The sequence below is a fragment of the Talpa occidentalis genome, unplaced genomic scaffold (assembly GCF_014898055.3).
Source record: "Talpa occidentalis isolate TD23 unplaced genomic scaffold, MPIMG_talOcc4v2.1 talOcc4.6, whole genome shotgun sequence".
Taxonomy (NCBI): Eukaryota; Metazoa; Chordata; class Mammalia; order Eulipotyphla; family Talpidae; genus Talpa; species Talpa occidentalis.
This window is the reverse complement of record NW_023604972.1, coordinates 137,527,121-137,551,709: the sequence shown is the minus strand read 5'-3', so window position 1 is coordinate 137,551,709 and position 24,589 is coordinate 137,527,121. Positions and strand designations below refer to the sequence as shown.

The following is a 24,589-nucleotide window of genomic DNA, read 5'->3' as shown; positions in this document are numbered from 1 at the left end:
CAGCCCGGCCCCACTGCAGAACAGCCCCCCCGGTGCATGCCCCGGCCTGGAGGAGCCTTGCTTCCCGGGGGCTGGAGGGCGCCTGGGGGTAGCCGAGCAGAAGGCGCCCTGGGGACAGTGCCCGTTCAACCCAGGTCTGCTGTTGCTGCTCCGGGCGTCTGGCAAATGTCTGTCCGTCTGCGTTTTGAATGGAATTGATCTCCTAAGCAGAGAAATGATCATTCCAAAGCCAACACGGCTGTTGCTCGCGGCAGGCCATTTGGGCCAAGGGGGTGGGGGGGGGATGTTTTCAGAAACGCATTTGGAGAGCGGCCGTGCTCATGAAGCGGGCCTGGTGTGGGTCACTGGGACATAGAATGAGTTTTTCATGCAGACAGCAAATGTGTCCGGGGGGCATCCCAGGCCCAGAATCGTCCCCAGCCCCATGTGGAACCCGGGTACCCACACGCCACTCTTAGGACTTGCACCCCCACATTCTTCGATGTGCCAAATCCATATTTGAAGTTGGTTTGGAAAGCAGGCTGGGAAAAGCTGGAGTCCTCTGGCTGGGGTTAATAAGAAGGGAAGAATGCACCCCAAAACCCACCCCCCCAAAACCCACCGCCCCTGCGGAACTTGAAACCATACCCCTTTCTTCCCCGCTTCAGCCACCCTGGAATGCTGCCCCGGTGCCCCTCCCTGAGGTCCTGAAGTGAGGCCACTGCGGTCCAAAACTCGACTTGACGCGACTTATTAACTGACCTTTACACGGTGATTGTATCATCCGGATGTTCCTCTGCAGCTCTGCGTGGAGCACCCGGCGCCTTCCCAGCGCCTTCCCTGCGCCTCCCTGCGCCTCCCTGCAAGCCTCAGGACTTGGCAGAGTGCAAATTCAATGACATAGCGCTACGCTTCACTGTTGGCCAAATTCAAGCCGTAGGAAGGGGAGGATCATTTCAAAGCAAGGCTGAAGGTTTTGCATCTGCTGGAAAATACGCAGCTGTGAAATGAAAGGTTCTCTTTTCTAATTGATTGTCAGCTTGAGTTCCTGGGAATGTTTATTGAACATTTCTCATAGGAAGAGAGAGTGTTGCATGAATATCTGCATCTAGAAATAACAGTAACTTTATAATACTTCACGAGCTTACTCTGACCACGGGCAGGGCAGCTGTGGGGGCCCCCACCCCGCCCGCCGTGCCGGGGCCCAGGGTTCCTAGAGCCACAGAGTCCCGTGAAGGGACCACGCTCTTCCTGAGCGCCGCCTTCCTTCGGGGTGGAGCACTCTGTGGCCGAGCTCGCCCGCCCCGTCCCGGGCCCCTGGTCTCCTGGCCGGTCCCGCCGGATCCCCCCTCTCTAGCCTCCGTCTGCTTCTCTCCTAGCAAAAGTGGCTGTTTCGTTGCCCACTGAACACTCCCTTTTCCATTCCAAGCCTTCCTCTAAGCAGTTTTATATTGAATTTTTTTATTAAAGTGATATTCATAAAATGGAAATTAAAAGGGAGAATTCAGGGAATTTTGGACATTCACCAGGTCTTGCAGCTGCTACCTCGGTCTAGTTCCAGGACGGTTACCATCCCCCCCAGAGGAAACGGAGCCTGTTCAGTGGCTACTTCCATTCGCCCCGCAGGCCCCCGTAACCACCAATCTGGCTCTACGGGTGAACTTATTCCAGATACTTGATATAAGTGCAATCATACAATATGGGGTCTTTTGTGCCAGCTTTGTTCACTTAGCATGTATTTGAAGCTCCTCTGTGCTGTAGCCGATATCAGCAATTCATTCTTTTCTTGGCTGCATAGTGTTCCCCCACCTGGATCAATTTCATGCCGCTTACGCATTCATCCACATCCATGGGGGGACATGGGTGTTGCTGCCAACGGTTGGCAACTGTGAACAGTGCTGTTGTGAGGATGTACTCACATTTGTCTGGGTACCTGGTTTCAGTCCTTTAGGGTATCTACTTGGGAATGGGTTGCTGGGTCACGTGGTCATTCTACAGCGAGCTTTCGGAGAGTCTGCCAAACGTTTTCATAGCAGCTGCACCATCTCCACGCTGTCTCCTTTTGTTTGGTACATGCATGTCCGTGCCCTTGGCCTCTACTTTCACGAACTCCCCAGGAGACACCTGCCCCCCACCCCCCACCCGGGTGTCCCGACAGAGCTTGCGATCTAGCTCACAGAATCCAGATGTGCCTTCTCAAGACCGGGACCAGCTTCGCCCCACACGCAGGTGCTCAGATTAACCCATGTCACAGTGGTTTGGATACCCAGCCTGGAAACCCCCGAATTTGGGAAAAGAACTATTTCCCTCCATCACGACTGTTAGTCCTTTATTGTAAACCAGTAGATTTTTCCAGTACGTTGTCTTGCTTTGTCATCATATGCTTTCTTTTTTTATGAAGATTTATTTATTTATGCATACAAGAACTGGGGTGCAGGCCAGAGGTGTGGGGGGTGAGAGGATTCCCCAGAGACAGAGCAGGGTGCAGAATAGGCAGATCTACTGAAATCCACTGCTGAGGAGAGCAGCAGGAGACAGGAGAGGTCTGCTGCACCCTGTGGGTAGCTCCCTGGGCGGGGATCGAACGCGCTGCAGTGGCTGCAGATAGCCTCATAGGTTGCGTCTTAACCCCTTGCACCACCAGGGAGGCCCTTCATATTATTCTTAAAAGGGCATGGTCTTTAGATGGGGAGGAGGGGATACAGGGGAGGGTCCCCCTGGACTGGGGGAATCACAGGACTTGCTGGTGGGTGTGGCCTCGTAACCCCAAGGGGTATTGTCACCAGGGCTACCTCAATATAACAAATCCCCCAACGGCATGGCTCTAAGCAGCCGCTCATGGAAGGAAGGGCAGTGGCTGTGCCTGGGGATTCGTGACCCTGTTCCTCTCTGCCCTAGGTGTCCTTCTTCCTGTTCATCATCTTCGTGGTGTACACCATGCTGCCCTTCAACATGCGAGACGCCATCATCGCCAGCGTGCTCACCTCCGCCTCCCACACCATCGTGCTCAGCGTCTGCCTGTCCGCCAAGGCCGAGGAGCACCTGATCTGGCAGGTGGGTGCTGCGCTCTGCCTCGCCGGTGGCCGTCGCGCCCGCCAGGCCACCTGGCCCTGGCTCAGGTGTGGCTCCCACGGGGGCCGGGCCGCCGGCTGCGGTCACCCCCTGGGGCCACCCAGCAGCAATTAGCAAGAGTGGGGGCTGGACATGGCTCTTCCTTTTGCTGACTGCTGAGTGGGGCTGTGATGTTGATGGTTAAAAGCTGTTCTTATCATGCATTATCCTCTCGCCAGTCTTGTTTCTAGAGTGAAATAACCTGCAATCAAATCCGTCCGTCTCCCCCACCTCTCTGTCTGCCTTGATATCCAGACCCCGCCATCCCCTCTGTCTTAGCAGAGGACAAAAGATTTCTCCATTTGTTAATTTTCTGCCACAGGCATTAAAGTTGAGGGGAAAAAAAATCTTTAAAATGCTATGACAGCAAATTTAGCTTTACTAATACATGGCATTTCCGAGAACCCATGCTATTTAATTAGTTAAAAGCATTTAAAAAGCTATTTGATCCCCTGTTGTGTACACCCAGGGCCCCTCGTTTGGAGTTATTCCTAACGGGCTCCTTTCGTGGGCAGCTCTGTGCTCTCGGGCTGGATGGAGCCGGTGCGGGCTGGCGGGGCCGGCGGGGCAGACGAGCCGCTGACAGTCCTGTCCTGGAAAAGTGCGTTTTGGACGTAGCTTCCCTGAGCGCTGTGGGGTCTGGAGGCCAGTGTAGTGCGTCTGGCTCAGGATGGAGAGTTTTATTCAGAAGCCAGAGATGGCCCTGCAGGCTAACCCTGGGGGCTGCAGTCTCTCCGTTTGGGGGTTCCCAGGTGTCACTGGCCGCACCCCTTCACTAAGAGTGGCCCGAGGCCTGCGCTAGTCAGACAACCTTGGCGGGCACCGGGGAGCACGCAACTGGGCTCCCTGCTCCCGCACAGCGGGCGCCCCTTTGCCATGGCCCGTGTGGACGTGACTGGGCAGCGTCTGCACCAGGGAGCTGGGAAGGCCACTGTCCCCGTGAGCAGGCAGGTGGACTCAGCCCAGTGAGCTGCATGGCCGCCTGCCAGTCACGGTCCTGTGCCTGGGAAGGCGGGTGTTGGTGGAAAGAAGCAGCGAGCCAGGGGGCGGGGGGTGGGTGGGGGGAAGTGCTCCTTTGTCAGAGCTCTGGCCCAGCCTTAGCTTCGTTTTCCTGCATTTCAGACCCTGCCCCCCAGGATAATTATGGGACCATTTTTCCTCAAACTCAACCCCTGGTCACATGCGGGGCGGGTGGTGGGTGCGTCTTTGCAGAAGGGATGGCACAAAATCCGCTCTGCCAGTTTACAGCACGCAAATCACTGCCGGAGGGTCTCAGCACAGGGCAGCGGGCACTTGAATATATTCCACGGCGGGACTTGGGGTACCCCGAGACCTCCCTCCCTTGATGCTTCCACTCTCTCCTGCCCCTTCATGAAGAAATAAAGCTCCTGCTGGTGCAGATGTGACAGAGAAAACATCTGGGAGACGAGGACCAGACCACGTGTCTGGAAGACCCCCGCGGGGTCCGATGAAGGGAAGGGGTGCTTTGAGGAGAGCAGCGTGCCCAGGCCCTCGAGTACTGTGTGGAGTTGCTTTTTGCAAAAAAACTAACAAAAACAGCATTTCTTGCATTGATTAAAAAGATGGAATGAATGTCATCTTAAATATTTATTTACTCCATTTTCAAAAGCAACAAAGAAAAATATTTCTCCTCAGTGGCCGCCAGAGACGGGCCTCTGGCACAGCAGAGAGCGCCAGCAGTCCTCGTCCGTAGCGTTGCACATAAAAATGGCGCTGAAGGAACAGAAGCCCCCAAGGTCAGTCCTCGCCCCTCAGGGACGATGTCACGTGATTGCCAGAATGGGGCCGGGCGGGCGGCGCCACGAGAGTTAAGGTGGGAGAGTCACAGGTAAATGGCAAGGTGAACGCTGGAAATAAAATCTAAAATTCACACGTTTGTGAGGCAAGAAAATACTTTTTTATGAAAAATGTGTGTGTCAGCATGTGATGGATGAGCCGGTTGTTTTTCTGGGATAGAACTGTTTAGGCAAAAGTATTTAAAATACAGGGTATTGGTCTGAGAGAAAGAGGTCACCCATCCGGGAGCAGCTAGTCTCTTTATCAAAATAGTGACTTGATGGGAAACCATGGTTCCCCTCCGGTGGTCAGCAGCAGTTCATTCTTCCCAGGAAATTCTTTTTTTCTTACTTTTTTTTTTTTTAATAGAGGCATGCTTTTATTTTATTTTATTTATTTGTTTGTTTGTTTTGTTTATACATGCACTGGGTACAGTCAGAAGCACATGGGAGGGTGAGAGAATTCACCAGAGCCAGAGCGGGGAGCAGAGCAGGCAGAAGGACCGAAGTACACTGCTGAGGGGAGCAGCAGGCAGCAGGAGAGGTCTGCGCGCCATGTGGGACCCTCCTCCGGTGGCCGGGGAGCAGCTGGGGATTGAACCGGCACTGCAGAGGCTGCGGGCAGCTTCGCAACCCAGCGCTCAACCGCTGCGCCACGGGGGAGGCCCTCTTACTTTATTTTTTAAGATTTATTTATGCACACAAGAGCTGGGGTACAGGCCAGAGGTGTGTGTGGGGGTGTGAGAGGATCCACCAGAGACAGAGCGGGGAGCAGAACAGGCAGACTGACTGAAACACACTGCTGAGGGGAGCAGCAGGGAGACAGGAGAGGTCTACTGCGCCTTGTGGGTTGCTCCCTGGCAGGCTGGGGATCGAACTCGTGCTGCAGAGGCTGAGGATTGCTTATTGTGCGGTGCTTAACCCCTTGCGCCACCAGGGAGGCCCTTCCCAGGAAATTCTTTTCACTAGCATTGCTCCTGAAATAGCCCCCATTCTCAGGCTGGACAGAGCTCCGTCTTAAGGAAATTTGGGTAACACCTAAAATGGCTGGATGGCATTTCTACCTCATTCATACATGAATTTAATCCGTAGTACATTTTTGCTTTTATTTTGAACACTCTCAGGCCTCCCAATAAGTTGCTAGCCCAGTACAGAGATTTTTTTTCTCCGACATCACTGACAAGTGAGCCGTCACCTGCTGTCCTGTTGTCCCCGTGACGCCTTGTCGCTCGCCTGGGTGTTTCCTGCAATGCCATTGTCCTGCGTCTCTGTAAAGCAACAAGTAAAATCAGGAGATTCGGTAGCTCGATTACTGCCATTTGGGTTTCTCCAGCTTTCCCAGTAAGGTCCTTGATAGCATAGCAAGGGGACCCGCACGTCTGGGTTCAGGGGTGGCACTACACATCCCTCTCGCGAGACCAGGGAGCTGACGGGAGGCTTGGGCCAGACTGGGTGCAGCCCCCGGCCCGCGCTGCCTGTGTGACACTTGCTCCGTCTTAAATAAACAATTTGTGCTCCATTCTCTGCGCGTCTCTAAGTTGGCATCACTGTCAGCCGAATCCTGAGCCATCCTTGAGGAAAGTGCTAGCATCCCTGTATCGCGCTGTATCTGAAACGTTCTTACTTTCCTCACATTTTCATTTCCTTGATATTCGCACCATGCGCTGCACTTTCATTTCATTTTTCTTTTATTTTCCCAGAGAGGCGGGAGGAATTTGAATCCAAGCCAGTTATACAAGAACCTGTATTTATTAAAATTTAAAGTGAAGGGGGTGCTTACTGACTTTCTAAGGGGATTGTTCATTTTTCAGAGATATATATTGCAGGATTCTTTTACACAGTAGATGCTTTAACATATTGAAGTTGTGATGCAATTTGAACACTATCAGGCCGACCTGAAATAGAAGCTCCCGCCCTGGTCTGTGGCAAGCGTGTCGTAAGTGTTGATGCAGATTTGTTACGTAACTGATAGTTTTTAAGTATTTTTCAGAAACTGGGGATTGGAGTCTGGGATGAAATTGCATTTAGGCTCTAATCTGAGAATCTCAAAGGAAAAGCAGCAGGTTCCCAGCTGCCCGGCTCCTGTCTGTGGGAGAGACTAATTGTTAGGAATTTAGATCTCTGTTCCCACTGAATTGTCTCCAGAGAAGCGCGGAATATTAATAATTTCTACAAGGGGGAAGGAAGAAGGCTTGCCGCTGCTCGTTTGTGAGCATTCAGCCACTGATGGAGCATAATATTCCGTGCCCTCACCTAGCAAGCTGCTGTCTCTCTGTCCTGCAGGCCTTGCACTCGAAGGCTTTGCGGGTGAGGAGGGAGAAGCCTAGAGTTCGAGTGTGACTCAACCCTAATGCGAATCTGATTGGACTTCACCGTCCTGCCGTCCTCTCCCCTTCATGCTCGCCCGCTTCTCCTGAAGTGGCAGGAGCTTTGCATCACCACCCTGAGCCCCAGCGTTGGTAGGGAAGTGAACAGCTAGTGCTTGCCTGCAGGACGTCAAATCACCATGAAACTGCTCTGGCACTTTCTGGAAGGAAACTGCAGGAAAGTTTGAGAGGTACAGCTTCCACGCTGGCAGTTAGCTGCTTGCTGTCATGGTGGAGTGCAGACTCCCGGCTGTCCTGCCGACAGCTTGAGGGTGTTCTGGGGAGGGACTAGCAGAGCAGCGATAAGGACAAGCCCTGGCAGGCCAGGCAGCTCATCTTGGACACTGGATCCAAAGAAGAAAGGTTTCTTGAAAAATGATGACTGGTCCCCCCCAGCTGTCTCCAGCTTCTTTCTGATTCTGTCATCTGGACTCTATCCCCTCTGTTCGTTCCGCGCCGCGGGTCGTGTCCAGTAAGACTCAGCACTGCCCGTGGAGCTAGTGTGGGCTCAGCCTTATGACTCGGGGCCGGCAGCTCTGAGGGGCTGCCTCCCTTCCCACGCCAGGCAGCTCATTTCATGAAACAAGACCTGAGGCTTTGTCCATTCCAATGGATTATTTTTGAATAGTTTGCAACAATTGCTCATGGAACCATCAGTAACTGCTCTTTAAAATCTCTAGGACAGGATGAGAAAACCATCCCCCGGGGCTCGTCACACAGGACAGAACCTCTGTTCTTGCAGGATGAATCTGCTCAGTCGTGTGGGCCTGGGAGCATGTACCCGTGGGCTGACTGCAGCAAGGACTGTGCGCTGGCTTGAAGGGGTCTCTGCAGAGTAGAGAGAGCTGGAGGTTGGTGCGGTGGATACACCCACAGGGGCCGGTAGACTTTCCGAAGAGACGGGACTGGGGATGCCCCCAGTTACCTGCCAGTGAGAGTGATAATTATGGCTTCTGTCTCGGGCGGCCGAGAGGATGAAATGAGTTGATGAATGAAAAGGACTTGGGTGGGCCAGGCACGCAGCAGCGCCAGGTCGTGGGACACGCGGCTGCCTGGCCCCCCTGACTTCTCGCCAGGCTCGCGTAGCGCAGCACCTGGGCAGGCTGGGCGGCGGGGGTGCACTCTCTGCTCGTTTCTGCAGCGACAGTGAGAGCATGTCTTCCAGGAGGGTATTCTGCATCAGTTTCGCCTCCCCTGGGAGGTTGGAGCCCTCTGGCCAGCGCTGGGTCGGGTATATGACACCGTCTAGTGGCCGGTGAGTGGCCACAGCAGGGTGTGGGAAGAGCTGGGCAGAGCTGGGCGTGGGCTCTGCGGGTCCTGGTTCCTGACTGTGGTTGGCGCAGGCGGGTCACCCAGATCCCCCTCGGGAAAGTGGTCTGCCCAGCAGTGGAGGGTGTTGTTAGCAGCTGCCTTTCAGCAGTGAGACCCTTTCAGGCTGCTCAGCTGCGTGGTGCTGCCGGCCAAGGGCATCCTTTCTGAGGCCAGCCTGTGTCTGCGCCCGGCACAGGGGGAGGACAGATCCATCCAGTGGCCCAGTGCAGCGCATGTGAGGAGCCCCGGAGCTTCTGTGGGTTTGTCTGAAGGGGCCAGGCCGATGCCATGGCCACTTCCTGTCCCATCCAGTCTCGTGTTCTTCCCTCCCAAGAGCTTTGGCCCAGCGGGAGCGCCCTGCTCCTCACCAGCCGGGGCTCTAGACGCGCCTCCTGGAGAACAGACCTGCACCATCACGTGGACCTGGCCTGATTCTTTAGTGTCCTTCATTTTCTCACAGGTGACATGGCCATGGTGACCCGGCCTCCTGGGTGCTGCTGGCCTTGGTGCTGACGCCATGACGTGGCCTGTAGGGAGACCCTACTATGAAAGCCGGGTCAGGAATTGAATCAACATGCCCCAGACCCACAGGATCCAGGAGGGGTGCATGTGGCCGTATCACACAGACTCGGTGCAGTGGACTTTGCCCAGGAGGTATTGGGAGCCCACAGGCCGCTGACATGTGGGGTTCAGAGGTTCCACTAATGCCTGAGCATCTGAGCTCCTGTAGGTTAATGGAATGCCTGGTTTGGGAGTCCCTGAGGCTTAGCTCGTCCCTTCTTGAGAACAAGAGGGGGACATGCAGGAGTAGCCACTGATAGCATCTCTCGTCATTGTGCATCCTCACCGCTCTCTGGACTGTCCCCTGGGGAAGCCCAGTTCTGTCCCCAGCCCTGGTGGGCTCTCTTCCTTCACCAGTTCCAGCCACGGACCCCTTGCTAGGATGGGCCTGAGCACCCTGGGGTGCTGGGGACCTGGGCACACACCTGTCCATCTCTATCCTCTATTACTCCTTACCTACTTGCATGCTGTGTTGGTTTCCTGCTGGAACAAATCACCGCTGACTTGGGTGCTGAAAACAGCAGAAATGGCTACACCGAGAAATGTCTTCTCGAGCACAGACTTCAGTGCGGGGCGTGGCCCGGGCTGCAACCGCTGGAGCCTTTGAGGGAGGCGATGTGCCGGCCACTCTCCTGGCCTCTGCGGCTGCCAGCAGTCCGTGACCTTCCCGGGCTTGGCTTCAAAACGCCAGTCTCTGCCTGTCTTCATGGGTCTCTCTTTGTGTCTCTGCCTCTTCTTTCCTTCTGTCTCTTTTGAGGACACTGCTCATTGTCTGCCGAGCCCCCCGATGACCGCGTAGCAGCAACCTTCACTGTATTACGTCTGCAAAGACCTTTATTCTAAAAGAGGTCACATGCTGAAGGTCTCAGGGGACAGAACTTTGGGGACTTCTGTTTACCCCATAACAAACGCCAACGCCCAGGTCTGCCCCCCCTTCTAGGCCCCCAGCACCCCCCACCTGCTCTCCAGGCCAGCAAGCCCGTGGGGTGCCCCCCTCTTTCCTGCTGAGGTTTTACCAAGTTCCCTGGTGCACAACACACCAAGATACCTCCTTGCAGATTTATGGTTACACAATGGAAAATAAAGCAAAACGAGAATTCACAGAGAGGAAACATATGGGGATTCCATGCTTGTTTTAACAAAACTCTCACCCACCGGCGAGCAGCAAGGATTCCTGAGCGATGGCTGCAGAGAGGCAGGGCAGCGCCACATCTGCCGTTGGCGCTTTGCCCTGTGTTTAAAAATAGGTGATACAAATCTCACTCATACATGGGGAATAAAGAAACAAAACAAAAGAACAGACAGAACCAAACTAAAACAAGCCCTGGAGATCTGGCTGCAGAACTGAGGCGGTGAGAGAGAGGTTAGGGGTGGGGGGGTCTCAGTGGACGGGGGAGGGATGGACTCTAGAAATTTTGCTTAGCTTGAATTTCTTTTCCATGGCATGAGAGTCATTTGTGTGTTTCCTTCAGGAGTACATGATTTTAGCGCTAATTTTAGTTCTGTTGCGTTAGTGTTGGAGACTGTATGGCCTCTCTGCTCTTTACAATTGCATCATGTTTTGTTGTGGTGACATTGGCTCACAGCACCGTGTATGATCTGGGGGTGCGGGTTCAGCCCTCTTCAGACATGTGTCACCACCCCCACTTTCTCCCTTGTAGAAGATCCCCGTCACCGCCGGGCACGCTAACTGGGCGTCACTGCTTCTGGCCTCCCCAACATCCTGAGCTCAGGGACCCCCCAGCACTGCTACAGTGAAGCCAGGGCCCTGAGTTTGCACCTGGGGATGGGCCCCTACATGTCTTTCTATTTCTTGTCTCGGGAAGAAGATGCAGGAGAAAAGCAGTCTTGCCCCCACCAGCTCCTGTCGGCCAGCGCTGCTTGAGTGAGTCCCCGGGCCCAAGGCCCCACAGCCCAGAGCAGTGAAGTGAACAAGAACTGGGCTGCTGGCCACTCCCCACGGGCTGCCTCTTTCCGTGGCAGCAGCTCTGCCCACCCTGGGCCGGCAGCCTCTCCCCCACCTCTGCCCTCTCTTCCTCCGGCTGGCCTGGAGCCCCGGGTGCCCTCCCATGCGCCCCAGGTTCCAGAGCGCCGAGGACTCTCACAGGTGCTGGGGAGCACGGCTGGGCTGTGAGGCAGGGCCGGGGGCTGGGGTGCGGCTTCTGTGACGTGAGTCCGACTCTGAACCATGAGGGGCGGAGTGTGGGGCGTAGGGAGGGGCCCCGCAGCAGGCCCTTTCAGCCCCCACATGTCCTCCCCGAGAGCAGGGGCTGGCGTGGTGGAGCTCGACGCCACTTGGAAGGCCTCCTGGGCTCTTCCCCGGGAGGTAACCAGGGTGGTCAGGTGTTCTCCGGGGGGGACGTCATCGACCCTGGACACGGGCCCCAGGGGAGCTCAAGGCCAGGCCAGACCCGTCCCCGCGGGCACGGGGGGCAGCTGTGGGCTGGCGGTGGTGACCCGTGAGGGGGTGTCGGGCGGACCCCAGCGGAGTTGGGGCGGAGCTGAGGAAGCGCACCGTGAGGGGGAGGGACAGCTCCTTCCCCCACTGGCCGCGGAGCTGGGGGATTTAAATCACGTCCCTGGAGGACCAGGCGCTGGGGGCCATGGCTGGGCTATTTGAGTGTTGCTGGCACGTTCAGTTCCTGTGTCGCATCCTCTCCTGCGCCAAAACCCATCCCGAGTCTCTCCCGCGCAGGAGTGGCCGTCACTTGCTCGCTGACAGCGCGAGGGATTCCCGCGGCCTTTGCTGCAGCCAGAGGCTTTTCTTGCAGAGGGATGTGGAGTTTATGGAGTAAAACCTCTTTTGTAAGCAAAACATAAAAGCCCTCAGACTTCCAGGGGCTTCCTTTCCTTCCCCCAACTCTGTCTCACAGGAAGGTTCAAGAATTTTTTGGGTTTTGAGAAAGGACTGGGTGGGCATGAGGAAGTGGACACCTCGATTCTTACGGCGATGATGTCAAGCTTGTCTTTTGGACCAATTTAAAAATCTTATTTCTTATTTACCATGTTTTAAAATCTAATATTTATGACATTCACAAGGGAAAACTATTTCCATCCCTTGCAGGCCTGTGACTTGTACATAATTTAAGAATCATCTTGATTATCTTTGCCTCCGGATCTCAGCAAATGTTTGTCTTAAATACTCGTCCACACAGAATCTCCACATGGCAGCCCAGATCCATTTCAGCCAAACACCCTAGGTGCGGCTCACCCACCCCGACTCTGTGCTCCGACCTACCCCCGCCTGCCCAGTCCAGAGATCTCGGCTCTTCCTCCACGTCCCTCACCCTCACCTGGCACCGGACTCTGTCGTCTGTGTCTTCTTCCCCCCCACCCCAAGCCTCTCTCCTGCGCATCATCCTCAGAGGCTTCTCCTCTGCAGAACAGAGGCCCAGGCCCCTGGAGGCTCGTGACCTGCTCATCTCCCCTTCCCTGCTGGCCTCAGACCTGCTGCAGGGCCCGAGGGGGCATTGCCTCCTCTCACCTCTGTCTGCTCTGTCCTGTGTGGGTGCCACGGTCACCGGTTGGCGCTTGCAAATGAGCAGGAGGTCCCGGGCCTTCCTTCAAGGCAGAGTCAATCCCAGGAGGCACCTTTGGGTGCTGGGAGCTTGGCCATAGCACCCTCCTCCCCTTGAACACGGGCTTTCCCCGGGGCTCTGTACCACTGGACCTGGTCTCCATGGGGGTCTGCTCCGCGGAGCCCGTGGCCTCCAGGTCTCTCGTCATCAGCCTCCTGCGGTCGGTGAGGAAGCCTGCACGCAGGCAGCACCAGCCAGACAGAAGTTATGTTCTTTGTGAGCAAAAGAGAAGCTCAGTGCGTCTGTGAGATATTTTTGCTAAGCTTTTCAGAGCTGAAAGACCGCGCTCCTCTTGTCAGAAGTCACCTGACGTGGGGTGGAAAGAGCTTTGAATGTTGGAGCCAGAAAGACTTAGCGCCAAGCCCGCTGCGCCTGACATGGTTGTGTGACTGCAGCGGGAGGTCAGTTTCTCTGGCCATCATGTTCTCTGCAGAGGGCAGTGGCCTCAGCGCCCGGCCTGCCATCCCCACCCCTGGTCGGGCTCGCGCTGCCCACACGACAGCCGATTGTTAGGGGGTGGGTTTCTGCCTTTTCTCTCTCTGGCTGGTGGCTGTTATCTAGCAACAATACAGCACCAGCTTTTAAAGTTAGGGCCTCCCTGGCGGTGCCAGGGGTTAAGCACTGCACTGGGAAGCAATCTGCAGCATGAATTCGATTCCTGGCCAGCCAGAGAGCTACCCACACGGCATAGCAGACCTCTCCTGTCTCCCCGCTGCTCCCCTCAGCAGTGTATTTCAGTCAGTCTGCCTGTTCTGTTCCCCACTCTGTCTCTGGTGAATCCTCTCACCCCCACACCTCTGGCCTGTACCCCAGCTCTTGTATGCATAAATAAATAAATCTTAAAAAAAGATCTAAGCAAATAAGCTCAAAATACTCTGTTTAAAAAATAAAAATAAAAGGCACCAGATTCTGTCATTCATACAGAACTCTTCAATGGTGAAAACGCTCCCCAATCCAATGAGGTAGCCCCATGATTTTTCCTAGGACAGTTACTAGATGAGTCATGTCACCTCTGAGGGGAACCAGCGTGACTTGTACCCATGGGGCCAGCAGCAGAATGTGCGATTTGAGAAAACCCTCATGAAGGCACAGGCTAGTGTATGAAGCTGTCTTTAAAGGTATTTCTTGAATAATAATGATAACTTTATGAAATGCATTATTCGTACAAATCAGGCTGCAATTTTAATAAATAGGTGCCTTATCAATACAGATTATTAAATTAATTATTAAATTAAATTAATGCACTTGCAATGGCAAGTGCATCAATCTGTGTAGAAGACATTTTGAGTAATGGTTCCATTCTAGTGCTTTCCTGAGGACTCCCAGCAGCACTGATTTTAAACATAACAAACCCCAACTCCTCACACCTCCTGGGACACCCGGGGGTAACACTCACCTCCAGAAATGCGGACTCATAATCAGTGAGTGGTGACTCACTCACTAATTTGCCATCATCAGGATATCCATCGACCCATAGAACATAGAGGGAGCTTTATTTCGTTTATTTTAAATGTATTTTTTAAAGATTTATTATTTATGCATATAAGAGCTGGGGTGCAGGCCAGAGGTGCGGGGGTGAGAGGATCCACCAGAGACAGAGTGGGGAGCAGAACAGGCAGACTGACTGGAATCCACTGCTGAGGGGAGCAGCGGGGAGACGGGAGAGGTCGGGGATTGAACTCGTGCTGCAGTGGCTGTGGGTAGCGTCATAGAGCTGAGACAACCCCTGCGCCCCCAGGGAGGCCCCATAGAGGGAGCTTTAAAGTGACCCCAGAGTGGAGCCTATGAAGAAGACTGAGCCCCAAAGAACAACACGTATGTTCTAGAACATTGCTTCACAGTCATTTTCCGGAAAAACCACAGAGTAAATATTTTTGGAGTTTGGGGGGCATCTGGTCTCCATGGCAACTGCCCGGCCCTGCTGACTGTGGCGTGGAAACACCTACGGACAACACGCAGGCCAGTGGACCTGGCCGTGTTCCAGGCAAACTCAATTTTCAAAATCAGGCAGTGGCGAGACGTGCCCCGGGAGTGCCCTTAGGACACCAGTGACGTCCGGCTTGTCCTGTGACCGTCCGGGCAGCAGCCCACAAGAGTCAGTGTCCGCTGCTGAGACCCTGTCCGCTGCCCACCGCGCCTTCCTTTTCAGAAACAACGTCTGCAGCTTGCGAGGCGATCCTGGGTGTGAGACAGCCGCGCCCGCCGTCAGGGCCTCGTGGCCGCCCTCAGGAGGGAGGCAGGCGGCGGTGTCTAGGCGGCCTCAGCATGTGCTCCCCGTCAGGCACCCCTGCCCCAGCGGGGCCTCCGGGCCGGGTCTGCACCCTGAGCTGCCGGCAAAGCCCTGTCTTGCTCGTACGTCCCTTCTGGCGACAGGGTGTGAGTGGCTGGGAGTGGACGTGCCATGCGGTGTTTGACTTGCAGGGTTCTGCAAACAGCCCCCAAAGAGCCTCCAGCAGAGCGAGAAAGGGGCTCCAGGATGCTTGGCTCGCGCTGCCCGGGTGTGTCCTGACTGGGTGTTGGGCAGACACTGAACTGGGGGAAGTCAGACCACGTGTCACCCAGGAGTCTCTGGCCCCTGCTCCGCCCTCCATAGCCCAACTTGAGGGAGGGACCAAGGGCTGGCCGGGGAGAAGGGCCTGAGGGGTTTACACCCTGCTCTTTGGGGTCCCCCAGCAAGCGGCTTTCAGCTGCTGCGTACCCCTCTCTCATGCAGAACTGTCCCCCTCGCGTCACCTAAGGTGACTGCTCCGTCCCCCCGACCAGTGAGTGGGCGCCAGACGGTTACGTAAGCGGCACCTATGCGATCCTGCTCCACTTGCAGCTGTTTTCTGTTTTTTGCGAAATAAGCCCCAAACTGTGCTTGGAGATTCTGTTTCTGACACAGTCTGCCCTCCTGGGGGCTTAAGAGAGGGAGCGGTGGTGGTTAGAGGGTCTGAAATGCAGCTGCGGAGTCCTCTGTCTGCCCAAGGCTGGCGTGTAAAAATAAAACACCAGCTGACTGGCAGCCTGAGAAGTGCCCAGATCAGCAGATGGTGTGAAATGCAAGACTTGTGGAAGGAAAATATATTCATGAAAATACAAGCCCTTCCCATTTATGAAAGGTCTCGTGGGAACACCGGCTCCTGCGGGCGCAGGGGGCTGGCGGGGGGTGGGGGCGCGTCGGAGACCGAAGGGGTCTGTCTTCTCACTGGGTCCCGGGGAGACCCTGCCTGGGGTCTTGAGGATGAGCTAGAGAGAGTAGCCCCTCCTGACTCACCTGTCAGTGTTGGGGACACCTTCACCTTGGGGGGCTGCCTCTGCTGAGCCATGTTCTGTATCCAGAGCTTGTTTGGCGGCGGCTGCGGGGGAGCAGCAGCGATCTGTGATAACAAGCCTGGAGGAGACACTGATGGGGGTGGACACAGAAAGAGCCAAAAGCAATTTTGCCCAATTAGAACATGTGACAAATCGCTTCAGATTCGACTTCCTTGGAATGGACGAGAAGGTGAGCGGCGTGCAGACGGACCCGCGCTGGGACGGAATTTCTCATGAAAGAGAATTTTAGGGGTTTGATGTGGCTGCACGTTGTATGGGATTTGTTTGGATGAGAACAGAATTATTTATTGCATTTTTAAAATGCAGGTTGTATGCTGCAAGTTCTATGGGAATCGTTTACAAGAGAGCAGAATTATTTGGTGCGTTTTTTAATAACACTTCATAGAGATTGTGTTTTTATAAATGGAAGGTTTGTGGCAAAAAAGATTAGAACAGCCTGATGGCTCAGAGGATGGTTAGCATTTTTTTAAGCAACAGTGGTTTTATCCTTTAAGCCATGTGTGCTCTCAGGCCTATGCTACCGCGCGCTTACCAGGCGACCCTGCGGGGACCATCCCGCGCCTTGGGAGCCGCGGGGTCTGTGCCTCTTCATCGTGCTGCTGCGTCATGGCTGTGGCTGAAGCAGAGCCTGCTGCGTGTGCAAGGCGAGTCTGCCTCAGTTCTCCCACGCGAGACCCCACGACGTGTGTCCACACGAAACAAAGCAGTGACATCCACAGAAACACCCGTGTCTCCTTTTCTTTTGCTACGACATGCACTTATTTCCAGAAAATGGGGGGATGACCATGGGCGCACGCTGACAAAGGAAGCTCTGAGTGAGCTGAAGTCTGCTCTTCCAAGCCTGCTGCTCCTCCCGACCCCCACTGGCCGCGGGATGAGGGGGAGGCGCTGGTCTGCCCTGCGGAGAGGGGCTGAGCTGAGCCTGTGGGTGGCCAGTGCAGGCACCAGGAGGCCCCCACCACTGCTGTTGTCCAGCATGAAGTGGGAGACTTAGCTTTGTCTGCACTCGCGTGGAAGTGGACTCTTGGGTGATTTTTGTGACTTTTTTTTTAAGATTTATTTATTTTTATTTATACAAGCACTGGGCACAGTCAGAAGCGCGGGAGGGCGAGAGAATTCACCAGAACCAGAGCGGGGAGCAGAGCAGGCAGAAGGACCGAAGTACACTGCTGAGGGGAGCAGCGGGCGGCAGGAGAGGTCTGCCGGACCCTCCTCCGGTGGCCGGGGAGCAGCCGGGGATCGAACCGGCGCCGCAGAGGCTGCGGGCAGCTTCACAGCCCAGCGCTCAACCGCTGCGCCACCGGGGAGGCCCTATTTTTGTGACCTTAATGGCAGACTGAGGAGGAGTGGAATTTGGACACAGGCTCCCTAACTGGGTAGGAAGGATCATAATCGAAAGGAGAAGGAGATTAAGGATTGCAGGAAACATGGGCCTTTTTTTTCCCCGCCATTGTACAAGTCTGTATTTATTTGTAAAAACAACACTCACTTAAAGCCAATGTGATTTTTTAAATCAGTTAATTTAGTGAAAATGTACTTTATAACAAAATTGCAGCAAAATATAATTTTGCTGGCTTGATAGTTTCCACAAAGCATCCTTCTTGTAAAAGTCATGTTGTCTCGTGAAATTCAGTTGGAAAATGTTTCTTCTTGCCTCCTGCATTTGTTTCTAATGAAGGAAAAAGCAAAAACCCCGAAAAGGACAAATCGTTTAACTTGCACTGCTGGAAATGAGACCTTTCACGTGAAGGCACTGATGGCCCAGCAGCAAGCGAGGCCCGCAGACCGCCCCTCGGCCACCTCCTCATGGGGCTGAAACCACTGAGCTTCTCCCCAGGGTGCTCGCCAGAGCTGCGCAGGCTTAGTGCCTCAGGGGCCCGGGGATTCACCTGGGAAGCAGAAATAAGAACGAGACCGCACCATAGACAACAGGTGCGTGTAAATCCCAATTGTGCTGCTATTTTTAATTTAACTTTAATTTAATTACATTCTGATTTGAATCTCCTGCTTGCTCTCCGTTTCATTTGCTCTTCTTTCTCTGCTTTCCCAAGATGAAACGTAAAGGATAGATTTTAAATCTTTCTTCCTGGCTACCCTACAAATTTAATACTATACATTTCCCTCTGAGCACTGCTTTTGCTGCTGCTTGCAGATTTTGACAGGTGAAATTTTTATTTTGTTCAAAACAGTTTTAGATTTCTATCGAGACTTTTTTGACCTGTGGATTATTTAATAGTGTTTAATTTTCAAATTTTCAGGAGATCTTCGGACTGCTTTCTTGCTATGAATTCCTATTTAAATTCTTATATGACGTAATGTTCTGGGAACGTATTTTACATTTCTGTTTTTTAATCTATTAAATTTGGTTTCACGGCCCAGCAGTGGGCTATCATAGTGAATTTTCCATGTGCTTTTTTCAAATTAAAAACGTGTATTCTGCTGTCTTCGAGATGGTGTGTTCTATAAATGTCAGTCTGCCAGGTAAAGGCGATGGACCGAGCTACTTAGGTCTCTTACACCCTTATTGATTTTCTCGCCTGCTTGATCTATGAGTTCCTGAGAGACGAGCATGAAGTCCCCGATGACAAAAGTGAGTTCAGCCTCTTCCTTCAGTTCTTCCAGTTTCTGTCACTTGCGTCTGACCCTGTTGCGCGTGCACATTTGTGATTGCTGCGTGTCCTGCCTCGGGTCCTTCCCCGGTGTGTGATATCACGCTGCATCCCTGACCGTCTTTCTTGTTCTCTGTCAACATTAATATGATTTTCACAGCTGTATTTGGACGAGAGTTAACTGGTTAGTCATTGCATTCCACCCCTCGCACAGCACGCGCCCAAACACAGAAACACACGCACACGTAGACATGGCGGAGGCTGATCTCCAGGGACTGACCGGCTCGTGCGACGTGCAGGCGGCAGCTGGAAACGGGGACGGGGCGAGGCTGCGGTCTCGAGGCCGACTTTCTTCTTCCTCAGGGAAACCTCAGTTTGCTTCTTAAAACTCAGCTGATGCCCCGAGGCCCACCCACATCCTCTGGGCCGCTGCCTTTACTTCTGGCAGCTGATGGCAGGTGTTAACTTCCCCGCACGTCGCCGCCTCCGTGACCCCGGGTGAGTGTTTGATTGGACGACTGACCCGCGTCGCCGCCGCTCTCCGGCCCTGGCCAACAGGCCATCCACACGCTTCTCCCCAAGCCACACTGCCTCGCCTAGTGAAGACAGGAAGAAAGCCACAGCCCACCTGGCCAAGAGCAGCTCTCCCCGTGGAAACAGAGATGCGCCGAGCCCGTCACCCGGAGGGGATGCGAGGCCCGCGGGGGGTGGGCTCCCTCGGGCTCCTGTAGCTCGGAGTCCACGCTGCAGAGTTCGCCGCTAAGAATGCGTGTGGGTCACGGGACAGGTGAAGAGAAAGGGAAGGAAGCAAAGATGTTTGCACTCTTGTCGCCTCGCGGGCGGCAGCGCTGGGAGCGGCGCGGGGCGGAGGGAAGACGCTCGGCGTCCTCGTAGAGAGAGACCCAGAGAGGCCGCACCGCAGGAGAGCAGCGCCTATTTCCAGGCCAGGCACAGTTACTGGGGGTCAGGCTCAGGGGAGTGGGCAAGTGCGTGGAGGATGTGTGTGGCGGGATGTGGACTGGGGTGCATAAATGTCTGCACAAGCCGGGGCGGGGGGTGGTGAGTAGGGGCTGTTGTCTGGGGGCACCATTGTTGCTGCTGATCACAGCATCCTGTGCCGACTCCCTGGTTACGCTTAGCTGGTCCTGCCAACCCGGCCTCCCTGTCTGCCCGCGGCTTCCAGCACCTACCCTCATGCCAAGACGTTGTCCTGGTGAGGGCCCCGCCTGCCTCTACATTTGAGCTTGACCAGCAGCAGCTCTGGGCGCCAAAACAGTATCCAAGAACAAGGGGATTGGGGTCCCCCCCGTGTGTGTGTACCTGCGGCTCCCCGTATCTTCTTACAATGCGTAAGCCGGATTTTTATTGCGCTGCGTGGTACATACTGTACTCGATGCGATATGATGAGAAATACTGTCACTGTAATGCTGCTATCATCCATTACCTTGTTTAATTAGCATTTTCATTCAAGGTTTCTTTATTTAACTTCTCTTGGGGTTGACACTTTAGATCAATAAGCCATGTGTAAGAGCTGGATTTTATTTTTACTTCAGCTTTAGCTCGAACTTTTCATGAGCGCCAACATAAGCTCAGCTGCAGGTCTGAAGATCCCAGCACAGACCGGGGTCCCCAGCACTGACCCAGATCCCCAGGCCCGAGGAGGCCTCAGGAGGGCACAGCCTCTTCCACCCTCTGCTTCAAATCCATTTGAGATTGTCATAATTCAGGGAGACGGAGAGGGAGTGACGTCAGGCCTGGTGGCAGGTGAGTTCTGGCCTCCACCTCACCTCTTTCCATGCCCCGTCTGGGTGGACCCCTCCCTGGGTGGGGAGCCCCCCATCACAAGGGCCCCACAGAGCCAGGAGCATGGAGCTGAGCAGCCAGGACTGGCTGCTTCTGGCTGCTGCAGATACCACAAATTTGGTGGCTTAAAGCAACACCACTTTATTCTCTTTCATCAGGGAGGCCAGAAGTATGAGGTCAGTTTCACTGGGGACAGAGTGACAATGTGGGAGGCTCCGGGGGAGTCCTCGCTCCGTCCACCTCCCTGACTGTCCACCTCCCAGTGCCGTCCTGCCTGCTCCATGGTCTCTCTCACTCTCTGCTCCTCCTGCCTCCCTCTTTGAAGCCTCCATTTAGCTGGGCCCCCTGGACCATCCAGGATGCTGTCCCCTCAAGATCCTTAACCCAGGCCCATCTGCAGGGTCCCACCTGCCACGTGAGATCACACCAGCCGGTTCCCAGGACAGGACGTGCTCGCCTGGGGTGGGGCATCGGTCAGTCCAGCTCATAGGCGTGATTCCCCCACCCCGCCTCCTGCCAAGAGGGGCGAGGAAGGCCAGGGGCAGGGAGGCAGCCATTTCCAGGGAGGCCTCTCCACCAGGAGACGGACAGAGGGAGATAAAGGAGAGAGGACTTTCCTGGGCGCTCCGACCTGAGACGGATTCCTGTGGCGAGAGCAGGATGGCCCCCGCCTGTGAGACGGGCCCCCCTGCTAGTCCTCTCCGCTCTGCAGGGACAGCCCCCTGGAGGCTGCCCAGGCCCTGGGGCCTGCTGGGCTGTGGCTGGGCCCCGGCGCTGGCAGAACTTGAGGAGGAGGCCTAGGGAGGGGGACCAGTGTGTCTTCCCCAACAACCTCTGCTAACATGGCCTCCTTTCCTCCAGCCCGATGCTAGGGCAGGGGCGTGGGAGTCCTCTGCTCCGGTGTCCAGGGGCCTCGCCTCTGCTCCTCTGATTTTGCCTCTGAATTCTTCCGTCTCTGGTGTGGAGAGGTTAGCGAACCACAGGACCAATTCCCCCAAACTCAGTGGCTTAAAACAACAGCATGTTAGAACCTCAGCAAGAGCGGGGGTGCCAGCAAGGTGAAAGGGTGCAGCCTTTGCCACCCCATCTTGGAAGTGACCCATCACTTTTGCACGTGCTCTTTGTCATGGGGCACCCCCCCCCCAAACACACACACACAGCATCATCATAAATCCCATGCAAGGAAATTTATCAAAGTCCCCATTTTCCCAGGGGACCGCAGCTGAAATGAAACTCCCTGGTCTGACTCGGCAGCTGTTTGCTGCAGCAGGGAAACCATTCTCATTTTCTTGTAGGTCAGATCAAACAAACCTATGATTTCTGGCACACAGCCAGGCTTATATTTCTAAATTGGGGCGGGGGTGTTGACTGGAAAGCTTAAATAGCAGCAACTCAAGTTTGTCTAAATCAATCATTTCTTTATAAATTGATTTTTCCCTTCAATATAGAGGGAGAAACAAATCTCTGCAGCTACAGAAAGAATCCTGATGAATATAAAGACTCCTGTAGAATGTATTTATGCATCACATACAATAGAGTTTGCATTTTATTTCACAATATAAAAGCTGATGATTAAAAATGGAGTGGGAAAATAAAATCCCACATAGAAATGCTTGTGGCCAGGATGAAGCTCGCTGTGGGTTTGGCGTAGGAGAGAGGAAGCCAGCACCCGCGTGCTTGTCCTCAACATCTGCCTAATCTGCCTCTGCAGGGCCCTCGGGCTGTCCCTTCCAGAGCGAACCTAGGGTCTTAGAGGGTCTTAGCTTTGGCCAGTAACTTTAATGCTTCTGCTCAGCAGTAGAATCTGAAATCCTGTGTCAAGCTCGAGCATTTTAATCCCCTCCCCCAATACCGGCTGAAATCCGTCGGAGGTGCAGTCAAGACCATATGCCCAGACTTTAGGCTCCAGAGGCTCTTCCTGGAAATGTGCCAAGAACCCCAAAGCCATTAGCAATTTGCACATAAATGAACTTTGTGCAATTAAAAATAAACATGCAACCGTAATATTTTCTTGCCCGCCTATGTCGCCGGCCCCGGGCACAGAGGCAGAGGCCGAGTGCGGTGGCTGGCAGTGAAAGCAGCGGTGCCTGCATCTGCAGCCAGCGGCATGTAATTGCAGGTGGGGGTTCAGTGGGCGAGGATCAGGATACCGAAAGGAGAAATTAGAAAGGCGCTCGTACCGCCAGGCGCGTTACACCCCAGCGATGGCTCTGCCCTTTGGGGTGTTGACAGCTCCTGCAGCAGCCCCTCCGTGGACCTGGCTTCGTAGTCAGCACCAGTGAGGTTGTGTGGCTGTGACGAATGATCCCGCATCTCGGTGGCTCACAGCAGAGTTGTATTTCTTGCTCTCATTCCGTTATGTCGTGGCTATAAATGGCTGCAGTTCTCTCTGGATCCCTTTCCCCAGATACCCGGCTGAAGGAACCTTTCTGTGGAGAACAGCGCTGGGTGCACAGCGACGGGGGTGGGGGTGAGGCCTGGCTGTCACATCCCGGTGCTACAGCTCCTGCTCCCAGGGGACACGTGGGGACATAGAATTCTTCACCGATCACTCTTGGGCCAAACTTTATGGGAAACGGACATCACAAGTCACGGGACTCATTTGGCAGCCAATGGCATGGACGCCCAGGGCGGTGCTGTGACTATCTAGAATAACAGCATGGACTCCCCAGGGGTTTCCGCAGTTTTCTTGGCTTTCTGAACACCAATTCTTTCATCAGCACAGGCGGCTGGGTCTTTGCTCCGTCCCTCTGAAATCTGAGGAATTTCTTCCATGTGACTGTCACTCTTTCGGTCAAGAGATGTCAAAGCACAACAGCACTTCCAGTGCAAACGTCCCTGGAGGGGCCTCGGGGGTCCAGCGGGTGGTGGGTAAGAGGCTGTTTTGAAGGAGCCGCATGTCCTGCAGGGGCCACAGGTACCTGCCACGCTCGCTCTGTGACCACACCTGTCTCCAAGTACGTCTGCTGTCTTTTTTTCTTCTTTTTATTTTAGTTTTTATTTTTTGTCTGTTGTCTTTTAGTGTTTTTTCTAGTTTAGGAGAGATGTGTTACTTATGTTTGCTGCTTCTACTTAATTTTATTACCTGAATGATATGTCAGCTGAAATAATGAAATCGATATGGAGTTGTGCCATTTCATTAAAATGTTACTAGCAGTGGCTTAATGAGGATCCTGTAATCTTTGCAGGTAGCCTTTAATAGGGCTGTTGATTGGAAGGAGCAATAAACTTGCTCCCCTGTGCTGGGCTCGTGACACAAAGCGGCTGAGGGTGCGCAGGCACCCGCTGAAGTCCTGGCCTAACCCTTTTCAGATAAACCCACTCCAGGCAGAGAAAAGCAAACTTTTCTCTTAGTCCTCATTGTGATTACAGCACCTCTTCACCAGCATGAGTCCTGGTTTGTTGCAAGCCTTTGCTCTTTTCTCTTTATAGATGGAAAATCACGCCAGGATCTGGCCCCGCAGAGACCCCCAGGCTGGCAGGTCTTGGTGCATAACGCAGCTTATGTGCCTGTAGATATTTAAATTAAATTGTGTTGGGCCTCCCCAGTGGTGCAACGGGTTGAGTGCAGCACTGTGAAGCTGTCCTCAGTCTGTAAGCGCGGGTTCGATTCCCGGCCTGCCAGGGAGATACCCACATGGCACAGCAGACCCCTCCTGTCTCACCTGATGCTCCCCCCAGTAGTGCTTTTGGTCCATCTGCCTGTTCTGCTCCCCAGTCTGTCTCTGGTGAGTCCTCTCACCCTCCCATGCCTCTGGGCTGTACCTGAGCTCTTGTACAAATAAATGAAATCTTTTTTAAAAAAATTAAAATGTGTTGTTGTTATTGTTTTTTCCTATCATGATTCTTTTCAAATGGGGAGGTCCTGCGGCACCATTGGTCCAGCTCCTGGAGCAGAGGTCTGTGCTGTGGGGCCCTGGCTGCTCCCAGAGTTGGACTTGGCTAGAGGCCAGGGGCGCACCCTGCAGGGGCCTGGGCACCAACAGCAGCCCCCTCAGCTTGCTCCTGGACCCTGCAGGGACCTGACCACAGCGAAGCTTGCCTACGAAAGGATGCACCTTTGCAAGTGTGCGTTTGGCAAGTTCTGACAGGTCTGGGGCCCGCGTGGACGCCAGCACAGCGAAGACAGCACGTCTCCTGCAGAGGACCTCGAGGCGTGG

At 54.3% G+C, this 24,589-nt stretch overlaps 1 protein-coding gene across 3 annotated transcripts in view; it reads left to right on the top strand.

Moving 5' to 3' along the window:
* Positions 1-24,589, top strand: part of ADCY2 (adenylate cyclase 2) — a 221,474-nt gene that overhangs the window by 76,991 nt on the left and 119,894 nt on the right. For all 3 annotated transcript variants that reach the window (XM_037529616.1, XM_037529615.1, XM_037529617.2), the window contains exon 3: positions 2,878-3,033. In XM_037529616.1, the coding sequence (XP_037385513.1) occupies positions 2,878-3,033 (156 nt within the window). The remainder of the gene's footprint in view (positions 1-2,877; positions 3,034-24,589) is intronic.